The sequence below is a fragment of the Pseudopipra pipra genome, chromosome 3 (assembly GCF_036250125.1).
Source record: "Pseudopipra pipra isolate bDixPip1 chromosome 3, bDixPip1.hap1, whole genome shotgun sequence".
In the NCBI taxonomy this organism is placed as follows: domain Eukaryota; kingdom Metazoa; phylum Chordata; class Aves; order Passeriformes; family Pipridae; genus Pseudopipra; species Pseudopipra pipra.
The window spans coordinates 9,862,135-9,884,127 of NC_087551.1; the positions used below are offsets into that span (position 1 = coordinate 9,862,135).

At 38.1% G+C, this 21,993-nt stretch overlaps 1 protein-coding gene across 12 annotated transcripts in view; it reads left to right on the plus strand.

The window, feature by feature from the left end:
* Positions 1 to 21,993, plus strand: part of WDPCP (WD repeat containing planar cell polarity effector) — a 149,225-nt gene that overhangs the window by 26,822 nt on the left and 100,410 nt on the right. For 10 of the 12 annotated variants that reach the window (XR_010428902.1, XM_064647663.1, XM_064647658.1 and 7 more), the window contains exons 3-5: positions 17,242 to 17,326; positions 19,011 to 19,055; positions 19,890 to 19,940. Coding sequence is in view for 11 of the 12 variants with exons in the window: in XM_064647663.1 (XP_064503733.1) it covers positions 17,266 to 17,326; positions 19,011 to 19,055; positions 19,890 to 19,940 (157 nt within the window). In the remaining variant the exon portion in view is untranslated. The remainder of the gene's footprint in view (positions 1 to 17,241; positions 17,327 to 19,010; positions 19,056 to 19,889; positions 19,941 to 21,993) is intronic. The other 2 variants (XM_064647664.1, XM_064647659.1) reach the window with 1 other exon arrangement.

Below are 21,993 nucleotides of genomic sequence, written 5' to 3' on the forward strand. Positions count from 1 at the left end.
GTTAGCGTGATCGAGCAATGGAATATTTTTTAGGTGTGTGTTTTGCAATCCTGAAAGAAGGCTGACAAATGAGGAATGTAGTTACTAAATATCACACATCTCAGGAAGAAATCCTTAGAAAGGACAAAGGCCAGGACAGCTGTGAGACTTCGTGGCAATGAATTACCTTTAAAAGTCCTCATGTGTGTATTGTAATTGCAATATCCCAGGCTCCTCCTGATCTTTAAGGATCTGTATAGAAAGGTGGTGTCACATATGAAGAGCACTTGGGGGAACCGGAATAGTTTGTTTGTTCCATGTGGAGCAACTTGACTCTGTCAAACTGAAATGCCTCTCTATAACTTCAGTATGCTGGAGTAATGCATTTTGTGTTCCCTGCTTTTGTAATTTAACCACGGGGTATCCTGAAGTTTGGACCTATTGTGCAATGTTATGCTGCTCAGTTCCATGCTGTGAATCAGTCACTTTTTTTATGTGTTTATGCAATTTTTCATATGTCAGTGCCTGGAATACTTGCAGAAATATTAGTATTGAGAATGAAGCTGGAAAAGTTATGGTTCATCTCCCCCGTCCATTAATTTTGCCATTTCATTTTGTACTGCTGCAAGGCAGCACAGAACGTATGTTGTAGATCGTGATAATCATTAATGGAAATAAGACTGTGCATGTGCGTGTGTAGCCATGTAGAGAGATGGTTTTGGCTCTGTGATTTCATAGAACTTCTGAAGTCGTGGCCATAGAGCTACTGAAGGAGGAGGAGCAGGTCCATGACGTGAACAGTTCCTTCCCTGGGACGTTTGTCCAAAGCCGCTTTGTTTGGTGGAGCACTGCTTTAGGGATAGATCAGCTGGTGCTGGTATATGTGGGGAAGTAGTGTAATGGTGCACGGCTGGGATGACGAGTGGTGGAAGCAAAAATTCAGTGTAACCCAGGCCACTGACCATCTCTGAACTCACTCCAGCGAGTGAGGTAGACAGGAGAGTTCCTAGCAGTGCCAACAGGCATTTTGCCATTCCCATCTGAAAGCTCACTCTAGTTGCAAACTAGTTGAATATTGAGAAACAGGTGTTGGGACTGTTGTGGAAATTTCTGATGCTTTTAGGGAGGAGGCTGCTGTGAAATGCAACAGCAGAGGGGATATTTCATAAATAGAGTGCTCAATACATTTGAGTGTAGTGGGAAGGCTAAAGTACCTACCCTCTTTCCCATTCTTCCATTACCCTATACAAACAAAAATTTTGATGGGAAAAAATATTTTATAGGATGTCACAAGCAGACAGCATGAAGTATGGACAAATGTACTTAAGTCTTCCAGCTGATACTGCCAAGGGGAATGGGTCAGAGGAGAACAGATGTCAGCAATTTAGTCACTGTGAATAAATCTTAGCAATCTGTCTTGATGCTGGAGTATGTCTAGAGGCATATTCCCAGGAGATATTGAAGACTGTGTTCAGAAAATCTCTGGACAAAAAAACAGAGAAAACATTGCTGCTGTTTACCAGGATGGCATCCATCTCTGGGGATGCAGCAGTGAAAGGGAACACCAACTGTGAACCACTGGGGAGGAAACACTGGACGTGGCTGTAGGCACACCAAAGTCTTTGCCTTTTGTTTTCTCATGATCTGAAGGTATGAGAAAGACATGGCTGCTGTAATGTCTGTGTTTCTCATCGTACTGAAAGGAGACATGCCTGGTTTCAGCTTCATAGGCTTGGAGGTAGGTATGAATACAAGACCTGCTTAGGTGTGAAGCAGTGCAGTGAGGGACTGAAGTGCAGTAAGACTGCTTGAAGAATAGGTAGGAATGTGTCTGTAAAACGAGAAAAACCAACAAACATTCTCTATAAAATTATTCCTTTTCATTTAGAGTGGCATAAAACATGAAAAAGTCAGCTCAATTAAAGTATGAGGACATCATTTTGAGGAGGTCAGCTTAAGTGCCCTATCTGTTTGAATGTCTTTTTTTAGACAAACCCTGTGTTCTGGTGGTTGCCCTTCCTCATAGATGTATGGCTCCACTAGAGCCATACTCATTTGGCTGAGTTTTCCCATGACTGCTCAATAATAGTACAGAGGGAAACCCACAGAGAATTAATCCAGTCATGGTTGTGCTAATTTCCAAAGAAGCAACTGAAAATAAGGGGAGTTTGTAATAAATGCAATATAAAACCTGTTTACATGACTGATTCTCCTCCCCACCCCCACCAGTCTGACCTTACCTCATTCCAGATTTCCCAGTTCTAGCTGAAAGCATTTTTGTGAAGAATGCTACCAGGAAAATTCCCTTTTTTATCTTGACTATGAAAGACTTGTATGAAAGACCTTTCAATAGAAAGAGGGAATCTGTCTAAATGTGTTGCTATTGAAAGATGATTGGTTTATGGTCGCATAGTTCGATATTCTTAGGAGGACTATACATTTAATCTTTGATCTAGAAGTGATTTTAAGAGTCTGCTCATAAGCTAAAAGAATTTCTATCTACATGTGCCATCTTCAGCTCCAGATGCAACCAGAAGGATTGTATTTTTTCTGAGTGAATTTTCTCAAATATGGTTTCACTGGATAATTTCAGGGGGGTTCTTCTGTCTTCATTTAGCTGGTATGTTATTTTCAGATAAAACACTTTGTACAGGCTCCATGTAAATTATTTTTTAATTCTTTATTCAAGGAGAAAGTATACTGTCCTCTTTGAGGTTGTGGTGCTAACACCAACAAACTAGGGAATCCAACAAACTAGGGCTCCCAAAAAATTAAATTTCTATGGAAGATGCATACAATTAGGTTTTATACCTGACGTATTCCTGTCTGATTTCCAGGAAGAGTAATTTTAAGGAAGGTAAGGTAAATCTTCAGGTATGAAAAGAGTGTCACTGAAGATTTATTTCCCAGATTTTAGGAAGTGAATATGATTTGAAACAGTTCATTGACTTAATGGATTGAGATGCATCAGAGGCCTGAAAGAGTCTCAGTATAATAAAAGGTCAACAGTGTGTTGTCTTTATGAGCAGTTGTAGCTCTCAGGTAAATAAAGCATTTATGCATGTACTTTAATACCAGTGAAGCCCAGTGTTTATAAACGTGAATTTTAGTGCTTTGCCAAAGCAAAACATAATTTTGGCATAGAAGTTGTTTGGGCACTTTTTTTTATAGCTGTTGTGGAGATTGAAATGGTGAGCTCAACTGGTCAATTAGGCTTCTAAATTAAAATGGTAAAAATTGCAAATAAGAGTTGAAAAAATGTTGACAATATGTGTCCCCCACCCCTGCTTTTCAAGAATGGAGGGCAGGTGCTGGTTTTGTGCATAGAAGCCCTTCCCACCTTTATATTTTCACAGTCTATGTAACAAACATCCCTCACAATCTTTACACAGTGCCTCAGCCACTGCTTGCAGAGACTTCTGTTGCCCCAGTTGTATTTTGGCTTTTGGTAGGGATGTAGGATAATTTCCAATTCTTTCAGACTATTGACTTTCCTAAATACTGTATTTTCTTCAGCAGTATAAGTACCAATACATGCTGTTCTTAATTATACTGAATACTGTTGAACCAGTGCATTGTGTATTTAATGATGAGAAAAATCCAACTCAATCTATATATTATTTTTGTAAAATATACAATTAACTAAACTCATCCCTTTATGCAGTAAACATGCACTTCGGATAATCTGTTCAATGAGAATAATGCAGACATTACACCCATTCTGATATGTAGAAGATGATCCATGGGGGGAGAAGATATATGTGCATAAGTCAATTACTTGAGAATAGAGTCCTTAATTTCTTCAGGGTCTATAAAAAGAATTTTGGCATCTGCACATATTTATTTTAGAGATATAGGGGTAAATCTTCAGCACAGAGCATGGGGAGTTAACCATGGAACATTCATTAATGTTAATGGGATTTCTATGGCTAATTCCCCACACTGAAAATTTAGCCCAAAGAGATTTGAAAAGTGATGTTGAGAAGCAAGTTGGTCGGTTAGCCTCATTACTTTCATGTTATTAACTGCTCTATCTGCCACTGGCTTTGTATGAACGCTGAGATATTATACTTAAGAGTTAATAATAAAGGACTGTACGCGAAGTACACATTTTAATGTGGAGATAAAATAATGCAGTTATATGAGCAAATTTTGGATATTTTCAGGAAAAAAAATCTGCAAAACCATAGAATAGAAGGGGGAAAAAAGCTATTAAGGCATATATTTTGACAGCAGAAATGGTTTACATTTCCAGTACAGCTTAGGCACCAAAAGGAATTTATTTTTCCTAATATATTTTACTATTGGGATGTAACTTCAGAACTGGCCAACTTAAGCAGGGGATTGGACCCAACGACTTCCACATTCCTTCCAGCCTAAATTATTGTAAGATTTGGACTTAATATAGCATTTTTCTTAAAGCCTTTTTTGACTAGTTTTCTTTTGTAAAAGTTAATTGAGATAAGAGAGGAAATTCAGTTTCTGTTTATCTTGAAATTTTGAAGAATGGTTGGAACCTGGGAAAACATAAAAAGCTATTTCATCTGCTAAATTGAGAATATTGTTTTAAAAGGAAATACAGGCTCTAATTAAAAAAGTTTATCAGATTCATGGTGCTCCTTTTCTGTGTTGGGGATATACAACAGAGAATGTATGTGAAATATGGATATGTGTGTGTGCATATGTATATTCACATTTCTTTTTCATTTTTTTTTTGTATCTTAGCAGTTTCCCTTGCTTTTTAAGGGAGCTATTAAATTGCTTTTCCAGTTGTTAATCAGAGCAGTCAGGAGCCAGCCATTAGAGGGTGCTTCTGCACCAAGGAGCTCTCTTTCCTTAAAACCCAATTTACTTAACGCTAAGTATTTCTAGATTTAACAAGGAATCATTTTATATTTCCTAGAATTACCTAACTTCCTCTTTAATTTACATTCCTATTCTTGGAATTCAGAGGGTTAAGATGCAGATAACTAAAGGGGATTGAGAGAAGGTGGAATGATTCCAAGCAGCAAAATTATTACATTTCATAATTGTTACTGTAAAACCAAAAGAAAATATACATGGACCCCATGCCAGTGAAAAAATGGGCTGGTCTCTTACCTAGTTAATGGCAGAGATAAGCATCTGTATTTTATAGCACTTGCTGCAATATTCCTGTCTTGTTTAGGAATAGATTCATTCATTATAACCCCAGTTCATGTATTTGCAGCAAGAATAGTAAAATAGATGCAGTTTGCAAATTTCTGCCATTGCTAGTAAAGATTTAAAAATAAAACTGAGTACAATAAAGTTGGGGGTTTTTTCTCTAAAATCATGATTCTTCATTCACTAGCAAACTTTAAAGTGCTATGTCTTTGCAGTAAGGATGTGCAGGCAGCAGAGTAGGGAACGGGTTTTGTATTTGTACTCCTAGAACATTTGTCCTAGGAATACAAATTTAAAGCCTACACTTTTGACCTGGGGCACTGGTGCAAGGTGAGCGAAGGAGAATGGAAATAGAAAGATTTTTAAGAGAAAATTCTGCTGTTATGGAATCAGTTCCTAAGACTGAATAAAAGCCATTACATTTCACAAATGGAACATAGTACAAAGCAGTACATCTCAGTTCCATGCCCAGGAATGATCACGAGCACTCAGCAAAGAAATCTGCCACCTGCAAGTCTTTGTTAAATTCAGCCCATGGGGATAGTGATTCTGAAAATACTCCTCCCAGAGAAGTTGATACATCTTTGCACTAATTTTCAAATTCGAGTTAAGGATTTCTGATTTCCAGCTGCTTTTGAAAGCTGCCCAGACTTCCAAAGACCTTCTCTAGTAAAGTGTTGGTTGACAGCTGAGGGAACTGGCACAGAGCTCAGAAAGGAAAGGGATCAAAGTCTTCTTCATGAGCTTCTTAAGAAGCTATATAGCCTTCTAAACCTTAAAAAGGGTAGCAAAATATCCCTTCAGGCATAAGTGTCCACATCTTTATTGCACCAATATAAGTTGATAATGCTCATAGTAGTATATTTATATGAAGGGCTGCAGGTACTGTTCTCCAGTTATACATATACAGCACTTGGATATCTTTTCTGAGATTGTGAGGACCTTTCTTCTCAAAGGACAGTTCTTACATTGCAAGTACAGGTGGAACTAAAATCAGTGAATCTTCCTGATGTCATATTCACTATCAACTTGGGAATTGAGTATATACATCTATATTTAAGTAGTATAAATTTCAGCATCAGTGGATGTGCTTTGTGAAGCCTACATCCATTGTTGTATAACTAATTTAATTCTAATTCTTCCAAGATTTTATACGATACTCATTTGTTTGTGTTTCTTTTTGCTGTTAAAAGGTGTACATTTTTTCTTTAGTGCTTGTACTGTTTGGTTCAGATTTAAGTAATTTGTTTTCTAATTTGAGAGTAGAATCTAAGCAAAAGTAAAACATCTTTCTTTGGTGTGGACTGAATAATTGGATATTGTGAATGATTGGATATTGGATGTTCTGTTAATTCTCTATAAAATTTGGACCTTCTGAATGAATTCACAGGTAACTGGAAGCATGTGAGTGCTGTGAAGGTATTAGGCATTGAAGGTTATGTCATGTCATTTTGAAAGTACTTGTTCATAGATTTTTAAGGAGATTTTTAGATCAGACCTATGAAAACAATATAACCAGGTACTAAGGAGATCTGTAATGCAACAGTTTATGATGTTTGCCCAGCAAACTTTAGCCCTAATCTGATAAGTGTGTTTGGCATTAGTCTCATGCCAATCATAATAGTATTATAATTTGGAGCAAAATATTGGTGTACACACTCTGCTCTCTCATAGCTTGGACCAATTGACCCAGTAGTAGTTTTTCCTCTGAGCTGAATGATAACAGGATCCCATTTTAAGTTATAAACTCTTAGAAACTTAGCTAGATGGATTTTTCTGCTGGTAGCATATTTGAGCAGCTGTTGTAAATCATTGGTTGAGTTCACAACTGGTGTTATAAAAGTAGAACCAGGTCTACCTAATCGTATACTTTAGTAAGCTAATTACACCTTCTCTTATTATACTTTATAATTTTAACAGGATTGATTCTTTCAGTAAATATTTCTTGTATTAGCAAGAGCTGCTTTGTATTAATTTTTTTTCCAATAAGTCCATAAATCCATTGCTTAATGATGGAAGTAGAGCTAATAAACATTAATATGAAAAGAAAGGGTAGATGAACAAATATACTGGACATGCTAACTGGTGGCTAAAGATAGTAAGGATACACATATTTTGATTGAGTAAATCTTGGCTCTTTCAAATCTGTCCACTAGAAAAACACCCTCAATATTCAACTAGACAAGTAAGACAGTAAGCCTGAAGCCAGAGAACGCATCACCAGTATTATCTAAAAAAAAAAAAAAAAGGCCATTTCTATGGAGAACCAATTCACATTTCTCTCCATAGTTTGGCTACATGTTGGGAAGATGCTGCAAGCTACCTGGTTGTTTCTGAGTATTAGGAGTTGTCTAAAAGTCCGTTTTCATTTCAGTTTTCGTTTAATATATAATACATATAATTCCCATCACTGCATTATTTTACAGAAGCTAAGAAGTGCCAACTCATTCATACCAACCAGAAGTTAGAGCACTTGCATACATGAAACTGAGGTTGGTGGATGCAATTACTTCTTCATCAGTATCAATATCTAGTATATCAAATAAAGATGCTGTAATATTCCACTTTTTCAGGCAGATGAAGCTAATCATGAAGTGGCACCTAGCAATGTTTATCCAGTGGTGATAGTATTGTTAGCAAGAGAAGTTTTCCTTAAGAAATGTTGGATGCTATCCATTATCTATGTGATTTCTTGCAGATCCTAAAACAATTTCTCTTTACTGTGGATACTCAAATGTATAGCAGTAGTGCTGGAAGTTAGTAAATCTGTTGTTGTTCTGTTGTAGGACAGGTTTGAGACCAAAACTGTTTTAAATACTGGTCAAAGACAATTGCAGGGATCTTACTGACAGCTGGTCTTACTCTGCTCACATAAGAAGTAGAATGAAGCTGCTCTGAGCTTTTGACCATTTTGGACCTATTTTGTTTGCATTTTTAATAAGGCAGATTTCTGAAACTAGCTGTACTTATAGAACAGGTGTTTCTCTCTCATGGTTTTCTTAAGAGTAGTAGAGCAGTTTGTAGTTCAGTATAAAAATCTGTGTATATTTTGGTTTTGTATATGACCCCACTGCTCAACAGTTTCGAATGTAATTATGAAAATGTTTAAACGAATGCATTTCTTCCTTCAAAGTTGTTTTCCCTAATGCATATCTGCATAATTAGAACACAACATAAACTGTACTGTAACATCACAATCAGGAATTAATTATTGTAACATGAAATTTTCATTTTTTTTGTCTTTCCTAACTGCAAAGGTGAGTATGGCTTAAAATTGAAAAAATATTAGTCCTTTTCATAGAAACTTGTTTGAAGATCATAAAGGAGTACAAAAGAATAAAAGCTTTTTGTTTGTGTTTGCAATCAAATCTTTCTTAAAAGGCAGTCTGACACACAGCCATTGTAGTTTTTTTACTATTACATTGAAAAAACCAAGATACAAGTCTCACTGGATTAACTAGAATTCAAGTATAGCTGAAAAAAAAATTAAAAATAAATGCTCTCAAACCAGAATCTCAATGAGCCTTGCAAAAGGCTATTCAAAGGTGATTTTCAAGTATTAGTGAAGCTTAATTTGTTGCTTGCCTAATTTATTGCCTGCATCTAAACAAATTAGGACAACGTAAAATAGCTTCTGAAAAATTTTTAAATAACAGAACATTCTAGGAAAGAATGCAAAAAATACATTTAAAGATATTGTAGATCTGAAAATAATCTGTTTGTTCTAATAAGTTTATTCAACTCATACCATATACTCAGAAATACATTTCTGTTTTTAAAAGCACCTTGTAAATTTGCAAGATTTTTGAATTAATTCAATGTGTTTATGAACATTCTTTTGAAAATTCTTTAAATACACACTCAGTGAACATGAAGTGTATGAAATTTTAAAGGTAAGAGCTGTACAGTTCAGTGAGAAATGAAACAAATGGAAAACTAAATAGATGTTCATGCTGTATTTTTAGTGCTGCTCTTTAAATTAAGCGACATCCATACAGATCTGGTTAGTTGTGTGATAGATAAATCTGAAGCACTGCATAAAAATATAGAAGAATCTTATTTGCTTAGGTGCAAGTGTAGTTAAAATTCAGATTGAATTGTGGCTAACCCATTGCTTTGTACTTAACTGTTGTTCTGGTCACTGTTTATTTAATAGTAGCAGCCCATGCTGCAAGGCAGCTGATGAACTAAGATGCCTATGCATAGAGGCATAAATAGAAAGAAACAATTCAGATCTGCTGTCAGTAGTACTGCTGTAAACCACTCATTTACACCATGAATTTCCAATGTGAACTGGTGTTCTGAGTTTAACCAATATAAACCTCCTTCCTTGCAAACAGGAGTCGCAACAATGGTAGGGCATCAGAACAAGGACTTTTCCTGTGCTTGGATTATTTACAGGTCCTTCCACCTCCTTTCTGCTTAGCTTGAAAAAAGAGAGATTTTGTTTCCTTCTCCTTTGGCTGACAGTAAGAAATAACTGTTACGACCTTAATTTTATGACCTACTGACCTTTAGTATTGAAAAATTGGTTTATTTACAACAGAAATCACTATCTAAAAGAATGTCGAAGAACAGCTTGACATTTAGTACTTCTGTAATTGCCTTATGTCATGTGTCAGTACTGGATATCTATAGTTTGGATCACTTATCTGCTATCTGGTTTATATAAAGGCCTTCAGGGTCTTTGTCAAAATGTGTATATGAACTTTTCACTCTGTGAAGTAAAAATGCAGGTCAATTATATCTATTTTCTGTGACCTTCTTAACTTTTCACACCCACTCTGTCTGAGAGTTGTTATAGATTGTAATACTTGCCTGCAGTATCAATTGGAGAATGGTTCCTAGCCTCATCGGTGTTGTCAGAGGTGGGGCTGATACATAAACTTAAGTGTCTTCTTGACAAATGGCATTACCTCCCTCAAATTAATTCTGCTTAAACGTTGTTAATCTTATTATCTGTTCAGTTAATCAATAGCTGTCTTTCAAAACACCAATAACATTTATTGGAAGTGTGTTTCTGAAGGTAAGAACAATGGCAGTGTGGCAGGAGAATTCAGTTTCTGATCCTGTCATCACCTACTTGGGTGACAACTCGGCAAAAACTGTGCCTTCAGTTTTGACACATGAACAAGCAATTTGGTCGCAACAAGTTACCCCCAAATAAATTTTCTGTAGTATTTCTGCATGTGTCCTTGAACTTCAGCATACTCTATCTAGTAGACAGAGTTTTTAGTTCAGAGCTCAGAGGATGAACTGGACAGCTGTCTCATCCAACAATTCCCATTCTGAATAATGGCCCTTGTGGCTTTTTTGCCAATTATGCAAGAAATAATTTTAATTGATATCAACTGGAGATAAAATGTTTGTTCTGTTTTACAGCATTTACAGATTTTCAATGTTCTTACTATGTGACAAATAGTCTTAGTGTTCTTAAGGAGTTATATGTATATTTCATTAGTAAATATGTAAATAGCTTAAAGTATGAAAACTCAGTAAATACAATTGTCATTGCAAAAAAAAAGGATTATTTGCAGACCCAGAAAACAATAAAACAAACCTCACAAAAAATAATTCAATGGAACATGATACAACTTCACAGCATATGGGAATAAATTTACAATGTATAATTTTCATGCCAGAATTCTTGAGTTATCAGATAATGTATTTCCTTTCCATGATTATTCTGCAAGCCATACTTAGGCCTTTCTTACAATAGAAGTTTCACTGTGTATTTCGATACAGCTCTTGTGTGTTGTTCACCCATCTACAAAATAGTTTTCCTATTTAGATTGAGGGAGTTGGAGTAATTAAAAGAATTTGATTCATTCATGTGTTGGCAAAAATATTCTGAGTCATCAAATTCTGAAGAAAGTAGCAAGAGTAAATATTTGCCTAGAGGTTCAGATTTATGATAATTTATCAACTTTTTATTTGTGTTAGTTGGAAATACACCAATATTATAGTATGAATTATTATGCACTGAATAGATTTATAGAAGCATACCTGTATTTCTATTTCTTAAAGTCAGAGGTTGGTCTTAGTGACAAGGGATCTGATTTTCATTTATACTACAAAATCTACACTTCTTTTCTCAGTGGAAAAGGGATTTAAAGGAGAAATAAATGAATATAAGGATAAAGCTCACTATGCTACTAAAGATAGCCAAGATCTCAGGTGGGGAGTTTCAGTCCCAGTAGTTGTGAGGAGGGGCTGGCCTAGGCTCAGAAAGAAGGTGAGAAGGATTCTGAGTTCGATGAGCATCTAAGAAAAGGGAGGAAAAAGAAGATGAGCCCAAGCCTGCTTATAAAGGGGAAGGTGCCAAACTGCAGTGGTGATTTGGAAGCAGAGGCATGGGGGAGCCAACACAGTGGAAAGAATGGGGACCACCAAAGCCAATTTTGCAGTTGCCATTACAGAAGAATTAATAACCCATTTGATTCAAATTTGATCAGGTCAGTCTTTTCCTTTATGTAGCCAAGGCATTTTTGGTCTGATCTTGAATGACAGAATAGAATTCACCATTGTGCTTAACCACAGTCTCACTGTAAATGAGACCCTGAACTGGATGCTGTTTGTAAAGCACTGAAGAGCTTCTGTTGATCTCAGACTTTGCCACTGCGAAGCAAAAAATGAAGATTAGAATCTCTACTTATCAGAAAATAAGGTTACGCTTTCTTTTAATAAAAGCAATCTGGATTCTGTGCCTGGTATGGGTCAACCCTGGATGTACATACAAACTGGGGAACTGCTGGAGAACAGCACTGCAAAAAGGGATCAGGAGGTCCTGGTTGATGGCAAGTTGAATATGAGTCAGTCATGCCCTGGCAGCCAGGAGGGCCAACCATGTCTGGGGGCATCAGACAAAGCATCGCCAGCTGGTCAAGGGAGGGGTTGTCCTACTCTGCTCTGCTCTGGGGTGGCCTCACCTGTCCAAAGGAAGGTCTCAAGGATGGTGAAGGGCCTAGAGAGGAAGCCTTATGAGGAGCGTCTGAGGTCACTTGGTCTGTTCAGCCTGGAGGAGAAGAGACTGAGGGGAGACCTCATTGCAGTTACAACTTCCTTGAGAGGGGAAGAGGAGGGACAGGCACTGATCTCTTCTCTCTGGTGACCAGTGACAGGATCCAAGAGAATGGCCTGAAGTTATGTCAGGGAAAGTTTAGGTTGGATATTAGGAAAAGGTTTTTCACCCAGAGGCTGGTTGGGCACTGGAACAGGCTCCCCAAAGCAGCGGTCACATCACCAAGCCTGTCTGAGTTCAAGGAGTGTTTAGACAATACCTCAGGCAAATGATGTGATTCTTGGGCATGGTCCTGTGCAGGGCCAGAAGTTGGACTTCAATGATCCTTGCAGGTCCCTTTCAACTCAGGATGTTCAATGACTGTGTGATTTTATGGAATAGGAGAACACAAAAGGATGCTCTGTGACAATTCTTATAAAATAATTCCTGGTATTTTATTATTTGCCAAGAAATTCTGATACCATGTGAGTAGTGAAAATTAATTCTGCAGCATTTTCTTTTATTTGGGCCTTGTGTCCTATAATATCTGCCCAAATCTCCATCTGAAGCACCTTTACTAGTATATGTACACTTGCCATTGCAGCAGCTCTGTAACTTTGCCAAAGCACAGAGGGACCTGCTTTCTGACTGGCTGTGTATTTCACCTTGTTTCCACTCCTTAGGAGTGTATCCCAAACTACAGCAATATTTTGGAGGAGATTGCCCTTATTTATTGCTCTTTCACTGGGAATGTTGTGTTTCTGGGAGCACATTGGCCCACCTTCAATGGAATAGGTCATCAAATGCTGCCCTGTAGCCTGCAGTTTACTCTTAGAGGGGCATTTCAGACAATATTGTCACACCAAGCCATGCTTCTGGCACATGAACTACAAAATTCAGATGGTCTGTTGTAGTCAGTATCTCCTTTTCTCTAGCTCTAGATTGCTCCTAGTATGTTTTCAGAGGTCATGTTCTTGGGATGCACTCACCTCAGGAGCTGAGCATTGCCTTTCACAAGCACCCCACTCTCCCAGGTAACTATGGAAAGAGAAGAAATGCAGTATCACTGCCCCAAATCACTCAGGCAGTGCACAGTTTATAATTGTTTGTCATGACAGCATCTCTATTGGAGGTGTCAGAAAGGACTCTTGATATCAATTTTGGCATTTGTTGAGGTTTCAGAGGGGCCAGGCAGTTATTTTCTGGATGATTTACTAAACTGAAGATTTTTTCTTAAACAAAACAATCAACACAGACACTGGCACAGGCTGACCATTGCAAAACATCTCCATTTGTCAGTAAGCTTTTGCAACCACTAAAATATCCCTGTTGTTCGTGATATTGTGAAAGCACACAGTTGGTATTGTGTGAGCCAGAAAAAGAACAGCTGGTAAATTCAATTCCAGTTTTACCTTAACAGTAGAGTTATTTCATCCCATTTTTTTCCTGATTCTAATCAGTTTTAAAGAGGGAAGGATGGAGTCCTTAAAGCTCAATGGGAGGAATTTTTATGTTTTCTTACCTACCTCTTGGCAATAGCGGGGCCCAGCTCATGGAGTTGAAGGAACATTGTAAATTCTGAGAGGCACTTTTCAAATACAGAAAGGTCACTTTGTAGTCATCATCCTCATCCCCATTGTGCTGGAATATAATGATGTGGGAAATGGTGAGATGTAGTTGCATAACTCTGAAAGTTACCATGTATTCCTTCAAAAGGAACAAGAAAGAATAATTCCTCTGAACAAAATATTCAGACTTTACGATGCCATATTTTGTTACAGAAGCAAATTTTCTCTCTTTTTCTTTTTTTCCCTGTAGAGTATAACTAATCAGAAGGTATTTGAGATTAGAATTTGTTAGACTGGAGCAGTATTTTTGAGCAGATGTCCATTCTCACTAGCACAACAGTAACAAGCATTCCAATAATTAGCTGATTAGTGAGTGTCCAGAGCCCAAGGAAAGGGAGCAGAAAAAAAGCTAAACTCAAGATAATAATAATTGACAAAATCTCTTCTCCCTTTTTAGGTACATTGAGAATTTTGCTTTCTCAGTGTGGAACTGAAGGGCTGTTCTTTAGAAGTCTTTGAGTTTTGACATTTTCTTACAAACTTTTTTTTTTTCCACATTTTTGAGGACAAATTTTTGAAAAGTACGTGTCTTGTACACTGGGTATTTAGTGCTCACTTGAAAAATTACTTCTGTTTTTTTTTGGCAAGTTCCCTCCATGTGTCTAACAGTGAAAAAAGTAAGGACTCAAAAGTCATCTCTGATCTGTCAGTTGGGAAGGCACACAGCAGTATTATGGGAAGGCTTGGGAGGGCACAACTGGAAATGCCCATGCAGCCTGCATACAAGAGCTTTGGAATAATTCGGGGAATTTCTGTTAGGTTATCTGTCATGCCAAAGTCTTCTAGTCTTAGCTTGTGTTTTGAGTTTGTGCAGTAAGATTTTAGGAGGGGGGAATCTACAGGCATGGCTTCTGTGTGAAGCTGCTGGAAGCTTCCCCCATGTCCAACAGAGCCAATGTCAGCCGGCTCCAGGACAGACCCACCGCTGGCCAAGACTGAGCCCATCAGTGATGGGATAACGTATTTAAGAAGGGGGAAAAGTTACAGTGCAAGAGCAAATTGCAGCCAGAGAGAGGAGTGAGAATATATGTGAGGAATAACCTTGTGGACACCAAGGCCAGGGAAGAAGGAGGGGGAGGAGGTGGTCCAGGCACTGAGCTGTCCCTACAGCCTGTGGTGCAGACCATGATAAGGCAGCTGGGTCCCTACAGCCCATGGAGGTCCACAGAGGGGCAGAGATCCACCTGCAGTCCATGAAGTCACACTCAAGCAGGAGGATGCCTTAAGGAGGCTGTGGCCCAATAGAAAGTCCATGCTGGAACAGGCTCCTGGCAGGATCTGTAGCCCCCTGGAGAGAGCAGCCCACGCTCAAGCAGATTTGTTGGCAGGACTTGTGACCCCACACTAGAGCAGCCTATTCCTTATGGGGGAATAGGAATATTCCCGTGAGGGGCCCATGCTGTAGCAGTCTGTTCCTGAAGGACTGCACCCTGTGCAAGGGACCCACACTGGAGCAGGGGAGGAGTATGGAGTCCTCCCCTCAAGGAGGAAGGGGTGGCAGAGGCAAAGTGTGATGAAGTGACTGCAGCCCCCATTAACTGGGGGGAACAGGTACAGAAATCAAGAGTAAAGCTGAGCCCAGGAAGAAGAGAGAGGTGGGTAGAAGGTGTTCTTAAGATATGATTTTATTTCTCATTATCTTGCTCTGTTTTGTTTGGTAATAAATTAAACTGATTTCTTCAAGTCAAGTCTGTTTTGCCCATGTCAGTCAGTGATCTCTCCACATCCTTTTCTTTACCCACAGGCCTTTCATTATATTTTCTCTGCCCTGTCCCCCTCAGCAGGGGAGTGAGGGCAGCTTCGGTGGGCACATGGTGTCCCGTCAGGGTCACCCCACCACACCTTGTTTCTGGGCAATGTGCCTTCTCTCCAGCTGAACAGATCATCTGCCACTCAAAGGTGTGTGAGGGTTTTTTAAGTCAAGCCATGATAGGATTTTGAGAAGGTCACTCAATTTAATGACTTCCTATTAGTGAGAGATTCTGATCTAGGATCTATGGCCCCTGGGGAATGCAAGTTTTGTTTCACTTGCTAAAGTAAGTAAGGGAAAAAAAAGAGAAAATAAATAAAATTATAATGTACAGTCTTCTTTTACTTTAGTCCATATGGAAAAAGATGGGCTGCTGTCATCCATATTTATACCAAAATGGTTCCCATGTTCAACAGACCACCATGCTACTAATCTCCTTGCATTTTTTTTCCAAACCTCATTCTCACCCAAGATGAAGGTATATTTACTAGATCTGTGTTGTGAGCTTTCTTTTTTTTTTTTTTTTTGATAGAACTATGGGATTTAGTAAGTCAGCAAGACTTTTTGTACATTTGGGGATCAGTGGAAAGAAAATGCTATTTCCACTTGGTGCTATTTCAGTGGATTAGGCAGTACTTCAAAACATACACATTAGCTTGAGTGATAATGCCTCAAGGTCTCCCAGCTCTGCTGGGACCATGATAGCTTCCTTGATGCCACCTGAGATTCTTGCACATGTTTTTCTTCATGGCACTCTTGACACAAAGGTCTGGTACTCTATGTGATAGAAATTCTGCAATCGTCTCGTAATTGATTCACTGTCTAAATGGCACTCATGGAAAGCAAATTAAGAGTCTACTTCAAAAAAGAAAAAAGTTCAAGCATAATACCACATTAACAGTGGTCCTAAAGTTGCATAAATACCACTGCTGAGTCCAGCTTTCAGTGGATCCTTGGGTTTGGAGAAAGTAGTGAAAGTCATTCATCTGATGGCCCACTGCAGAAAATCACTCAGGGAAGTCTGCTGGGTACTGTGTCTTGGAATATTCCCAATTCTCCTTTGAAACACAAACATCCTCTGCTGGGAATAGTCAGATGGATTGTTTAAAAAAGCATAGCAAACATTTAATAAGTAGCCAGTGTACATAATATTTCAACTCATATTCTATATACTTAACATCTGTTGTTTTGTCAGTTCTAATTGATTTATTCTAAGTGCTTTTTTTTTTATTTGGGAAGACATCATTTGTTGGTTTTGGCACTATAACTAATATCTGCAGATGTTGTGTTCAAAGCTGTTTCTTGACTATATTGACACTTCCCAATGTACAGCATTTAAAAAATTTGGCCTGACAGTCAAATTTTCCTATCTAAACCGGATATTTAAAGAGTGGTTCCATTTTTGCCTATGTCAAGGTAATAACTATACAGTAAAAATAGATTATAATGTGTGTATAAGACGCATCAAGCACAAAATTATTTACTTTAGTAAGAGCAGCACATTTAAAGAAATGTTGATTTGTGTCTGTGTATGATGTGTATATAGACATATTCTATTTCTTATCCTATTCTTTCCCATGCATTATTCATTTTATTGTGGTCAAAAGCAACAGCTTACATACAACAAAATATTGTCAATGCTAGGTTCTTCTAGCACTTAGTTTCCAAAATACCTGCAGTTTCACTGGTGGTAGAGGGTAATAAATTGGCTCATGAGGTTTCTCTCCTTCTTTTCCCAGTGCTAAGGCCCCATATGTCACCAGATGTCCTTCTTCCTGACTGAGATGTTTCTGTGGTCTTTGAAGACCAGCTTACGTATTAGAGGTGAGCTCTTACCTGTTACTAAAACAAAACATCAAAGCTTGTTGGTGAATATTAAACTAATGTAAAATTCTGACTACTCAAAAGAAATGTTTTTTTTATACTTAAGGGAAAGAAAATTAGGCAGCAATATGGTGTTTGAACTTGGTCAGCTTCTTTGCTTATCTTGCCACAGAACTGGAGCATCCTTTCAAGTAAAAAATGTTAAGATTATTATTTAATTGAATGCATTTCTCTTCTCAGTAAGCCATAGTCTAGTTGATTGTAAGCTTCAGTGTAATTTTGGGTGAATGATCTATAGTCAAGTGATTTGCAGAGGCATTGTGATTTGTACTCAATGGGCAAATAAGAAAATACTGCGTGTTCTGGGTGTTTTGCATAATTACTTGAAATTTTATACTTGTAAGGACGTATTTATCTAATTAATTGATTGTTCCAGGAGACACATGACTAATTACTAGCCATGTAGAAATTACCTTCGTTCTCGTCTTGCCTTGCTATTGCTAAAATATAATACTGAAAAAACCCACTGGTTTATAAGTGGACCACATCAAAATATTATTTATGACACATCATGCCAATTGTAGTGTACAATACTTTTGCTGAAATATTATTTTGAATGATCAGTGGATATTCAGTTGAACACTATTATTCAAATATTGACTCAATATGCCCTTGACATCCCATCTTTGTGTGAGAGCTGTTCTGTAACAACAAATAACATCAACAAGTCAAAAGCTGTATTTCGTAGAAGTCTGATGGTTTAAATAAATCACAGTTGTGATTTATTGTAGTTAAAAGAGTGTGTTGCTGTGCCTATTTTCCACTTTTGACCTTCTTGCTTCCATTTATTCATTGCCTAGAGACCTCGTTCAAAAATTCTGAGGCAGAAGGGAGGACTGCTGTCCTGGTTTAAAACCTGCCTGCCATTTCAGTGTCTTCCTACCTTCTTCCTCCATGTACGGAATTTCTCCCCATGGTATATCCGTGTCTGAGTTTAGAAGGAGATGGATGCAGTGACAAGCTAATTATTTAAAAAAGATGCAGTGTAACACTGTCCTTTAGGTCTGCTCAGTGCATCTTGCCTTGGCACACCCAACTATTTACCTGTCAGCCACATCAGGAAGTGACTGGTGTGGTTGCAGGCCCAATTTAGCTGAAACATCCAAATTTCTTTGCCTTGGGAACGAGGTAGATGATATTACCTATAAATTAAGAATATTGGATCCTTTGAAAGAGCAGCTTTATGAGTTCATCAATCTTAAAAAAATGCTGTTGTCTTTAACTCAGCTGTGTCAGTCATTAGGAAACATTTTAAGTTATTCTAAGGTACACTTTTCACTGTGATCCCTACCTTTCCTTGTGAAAGAACACAAAATATGCTGATTATGAAGGTGGTAAAAATACTTTTGCATGTTGGCAGCTGGAAGAGAATCAAAGCATATGTGAAGGTAATGACAGCTCCAAATAAATTTGTCACATCCTTTTTCATGCCTTGCCTGCTGGTTCTTGGAAGTCATAATGGTATTCAGGCTGTATGCTGGGGTTTTTTTTACCATTGCTTGTATTTTAATACCTGACACTGTTTCAGCTGGCAAAAACTGAGATGCTGAACTTTGCTTGCTAAGTTGTGTTCTGTTTCTAGTGTCACATCCATAATGAAATATATTGACATTTATTTGTGTAGATGAAGACATTGGGATCCACCAGTACTCTGAGAAGAAAGAACCAGGTAAAATATAAATAATCGTAAGTGAAACTAAACAAAACCTCGAAATGTTCAATGATTGACACCAAAAATGCAGCTTCGAATTTCTTGTTGATATATGCCTCTTTATTTCTATGGAGTAAGGAAGCACAGAAAAAGATACTCTCTCCCAATTTATATCAGAGTATTTGAAAACTTTTTAAACCAGAGAAGAAAAAAAAAATTGGAAAAATATTCACTTTATGCCACTAGAAACGTCAGTGGGAACTTATACTCTGAATTCTTATGGTTTTTAGGATATTCTCTGTTCTGTTCAGCCCAGCACATGCTGGGACCCCAGCAGAGGGCATCTCGAACGCGCCGCAGTGCCAGTCCGGCCTCGGCGCCCTGCCTGCTATCTGAAATGGCCATTTCAGAGAGAACGATCCATTTTCTTTATCTGATTAATCCTGTTAATCCTACAAGTTTCACCACGGGTCCAAAGGTCTGTTGGGCTGGAATTACCCCCTCTTTGGGTCCAGGGTAGCACAGTCATCCCTGTGGTCCACACCCTGCTGTCTGCGTGGCTCTGCCGGCAGACAGACGGACTCAGCCCAGTCCTGGGCTCAGTTGCAGCTCCCTTCACTATCTGATGAGACTGGGGGGCTCAGTAACACCAGCCCACCTGCTGGGCTCTGTAAGCCTTTCTTTCACTGCGAATTTAAGGTATCTCCCTTACAAGGTGAAAACATCGGGGCTGTCTTAATTTTTTCTGGTAAATTTCTGTGTTTTATCAAACTGTGTGCGTCCTCTAATATTAATATTTGCTGACAGCACTTGTAAGGATTATCATTCCTCTTTTCATCCTCTTTCCTTTAGCATCACAGATGAAGCACAGTTACTTAGAAGAGAAGCAAAAGCTAGCAGAATGTAAGGATATTTTCTGAGTTTCTTGTTACAGTAAGGCCAAATTGTTAATTTGGATTAGTGATGTCTCTGGAAAAGCATTAAAATAACCTCAGACTGCTTCTAATGTAACTTTCTGCACATGTCATCCAAGATAGATGGTCACAGAACTACACAGCACAAGACAATTGAAAATTTGTAATTATTCCTTCCTGGTATATTTGCAATCTGGTTTGTTTTCTGTCACTAAGCATGGTAGCGTGTATTGCTTCTCAAATCCAGTGTCAAAAAGAATCACAAAAATAATCCAGATTTTTCCTTATGAAATTTTACTTAGCAGATGAGCAATAAAAATTTTCCCAATCAGTTCTTGAATTGCAATACCAGCTGCCTTAAAACTGAAAATTATAACTTAAGTACTTTCAGGCAAAATCAAATTCCAGATTAATAATCAGCTGCCTTCATAGGATGCTTTTAGCTTTTAAACATTTACACTGTTCCTGCATTACCTGGTTCAAATAATTTCAGTTCATATTACCACACAGCAGTACTGTGGCAGTTAAAGATTTTTTATATTTAGTACAATTTTTCTTTAGCTCAAGTTTTACAACTCCTGCATAGTTACTATTGCTCAGAGCATTCCTTAATGTTCAAACATTATTACATGACAACTCTGAAAAATCTAATTGATTTTTTTTAGACAACTTCACCAAGAAATATCTGTGCTGTTACCAGAATGAAAATTTCCACGGAATTGTGCACACATTTGAAGGCAAAATGTGTTCTGGAAGGATTAGTTCTTTGCAGCACCATTAGATGTGTTTGGAGCAGGTTGAAGCCCCGCTGGGGATGGGTGTACAGGTTCATGCAGCCACATGGTCGATCTACACCCACTGCAGAGGGTTGTGTGTCAGTGGGAATCAATAGAGCTCTGTGAAGGTGGGGAGGTGAGGAAGAGTTGCACACAGGGAGGAGCATCATAGGTTTACATCCCTTGTGCTCAGTGTAGCATTACCTTACAGGCACTGCATGTCTGAAAGGAGAAGCAGGCCCGTTACATGCCAGCCCTGCTGTTACGTGTTATACATGTGACAGGCAAAAGGAGCACAAGCTGCTGCACTTCATTGCTCTGAATACAGGGGTGCCCTTGGCACAAAGCCTGCATGGCACATTTTGGAAAAAGGAGCACTGGGGAACTTTATTCACAGCTGTTGATTTGTACAGATAGTTTGGTATCTGCACAGGCAATTTCCCATTTTGCATATGTGGATAAATATTCCAGTATTTATGAAGGCAACCACTGAAAATGTGATCTTACATGCCTAATTAATATTATCATAACAGTTGCACCAACACTGGCTTCAGTCCAATAAAACACAAAGAGAAGTTGTATGCTGGTGTCCTCTTTTGTTGATATATGAAATCCTTCATTTTTTCACTCTATAGCACTCCTATTGTAAGCTCCTTTTTGCAGGGAGGTTTAAGCATAACTGCTAAGTCATTCAGTCTGGAAGTTGGCATACAAACTGACAGCCTGGAGCTCAAAACTTTTCATCAGGTTTCCTTTAAATAGGAACAGATTTTAAACAATGTGTTCTAGTTTCTCATGGTTTTTATTGTACACTTATGAACAGAGAACTGCTCACTTTTAAATGAAGAAATTTCACAAGTTATTAGAGCCTGATTCTCAGCCATGAAACAAGCCAATTACTGGCAACTCCAGAGGAAGCTTTGCCTCCTGGTTACTAGAATTAGGCCAGAATTTCCACAATAGTGTGCTGTACATTATTAAATTTGTTAAAGAACTTCAGCAGTCATGCAGTTTCTTCTTTGCTTGACTTGGCAGATTCTTCAGACCAAATTTTCAAAAGCAAATCCTATAAATAACTATATAAGTTATGGCATTCACAATTGCCTGTTTTTAATACTTCTATATATGCATATATTCATGCATATATATTTTGCAGACATGTTAGTGCCTGCTTTTTGAAACTAGGCAATGAAATGTTAGTTCAGAAGAATAGAATCTGTTTAGAATTTGATAACTTAAATCTGAGGTAACATACTGAACAGGAGA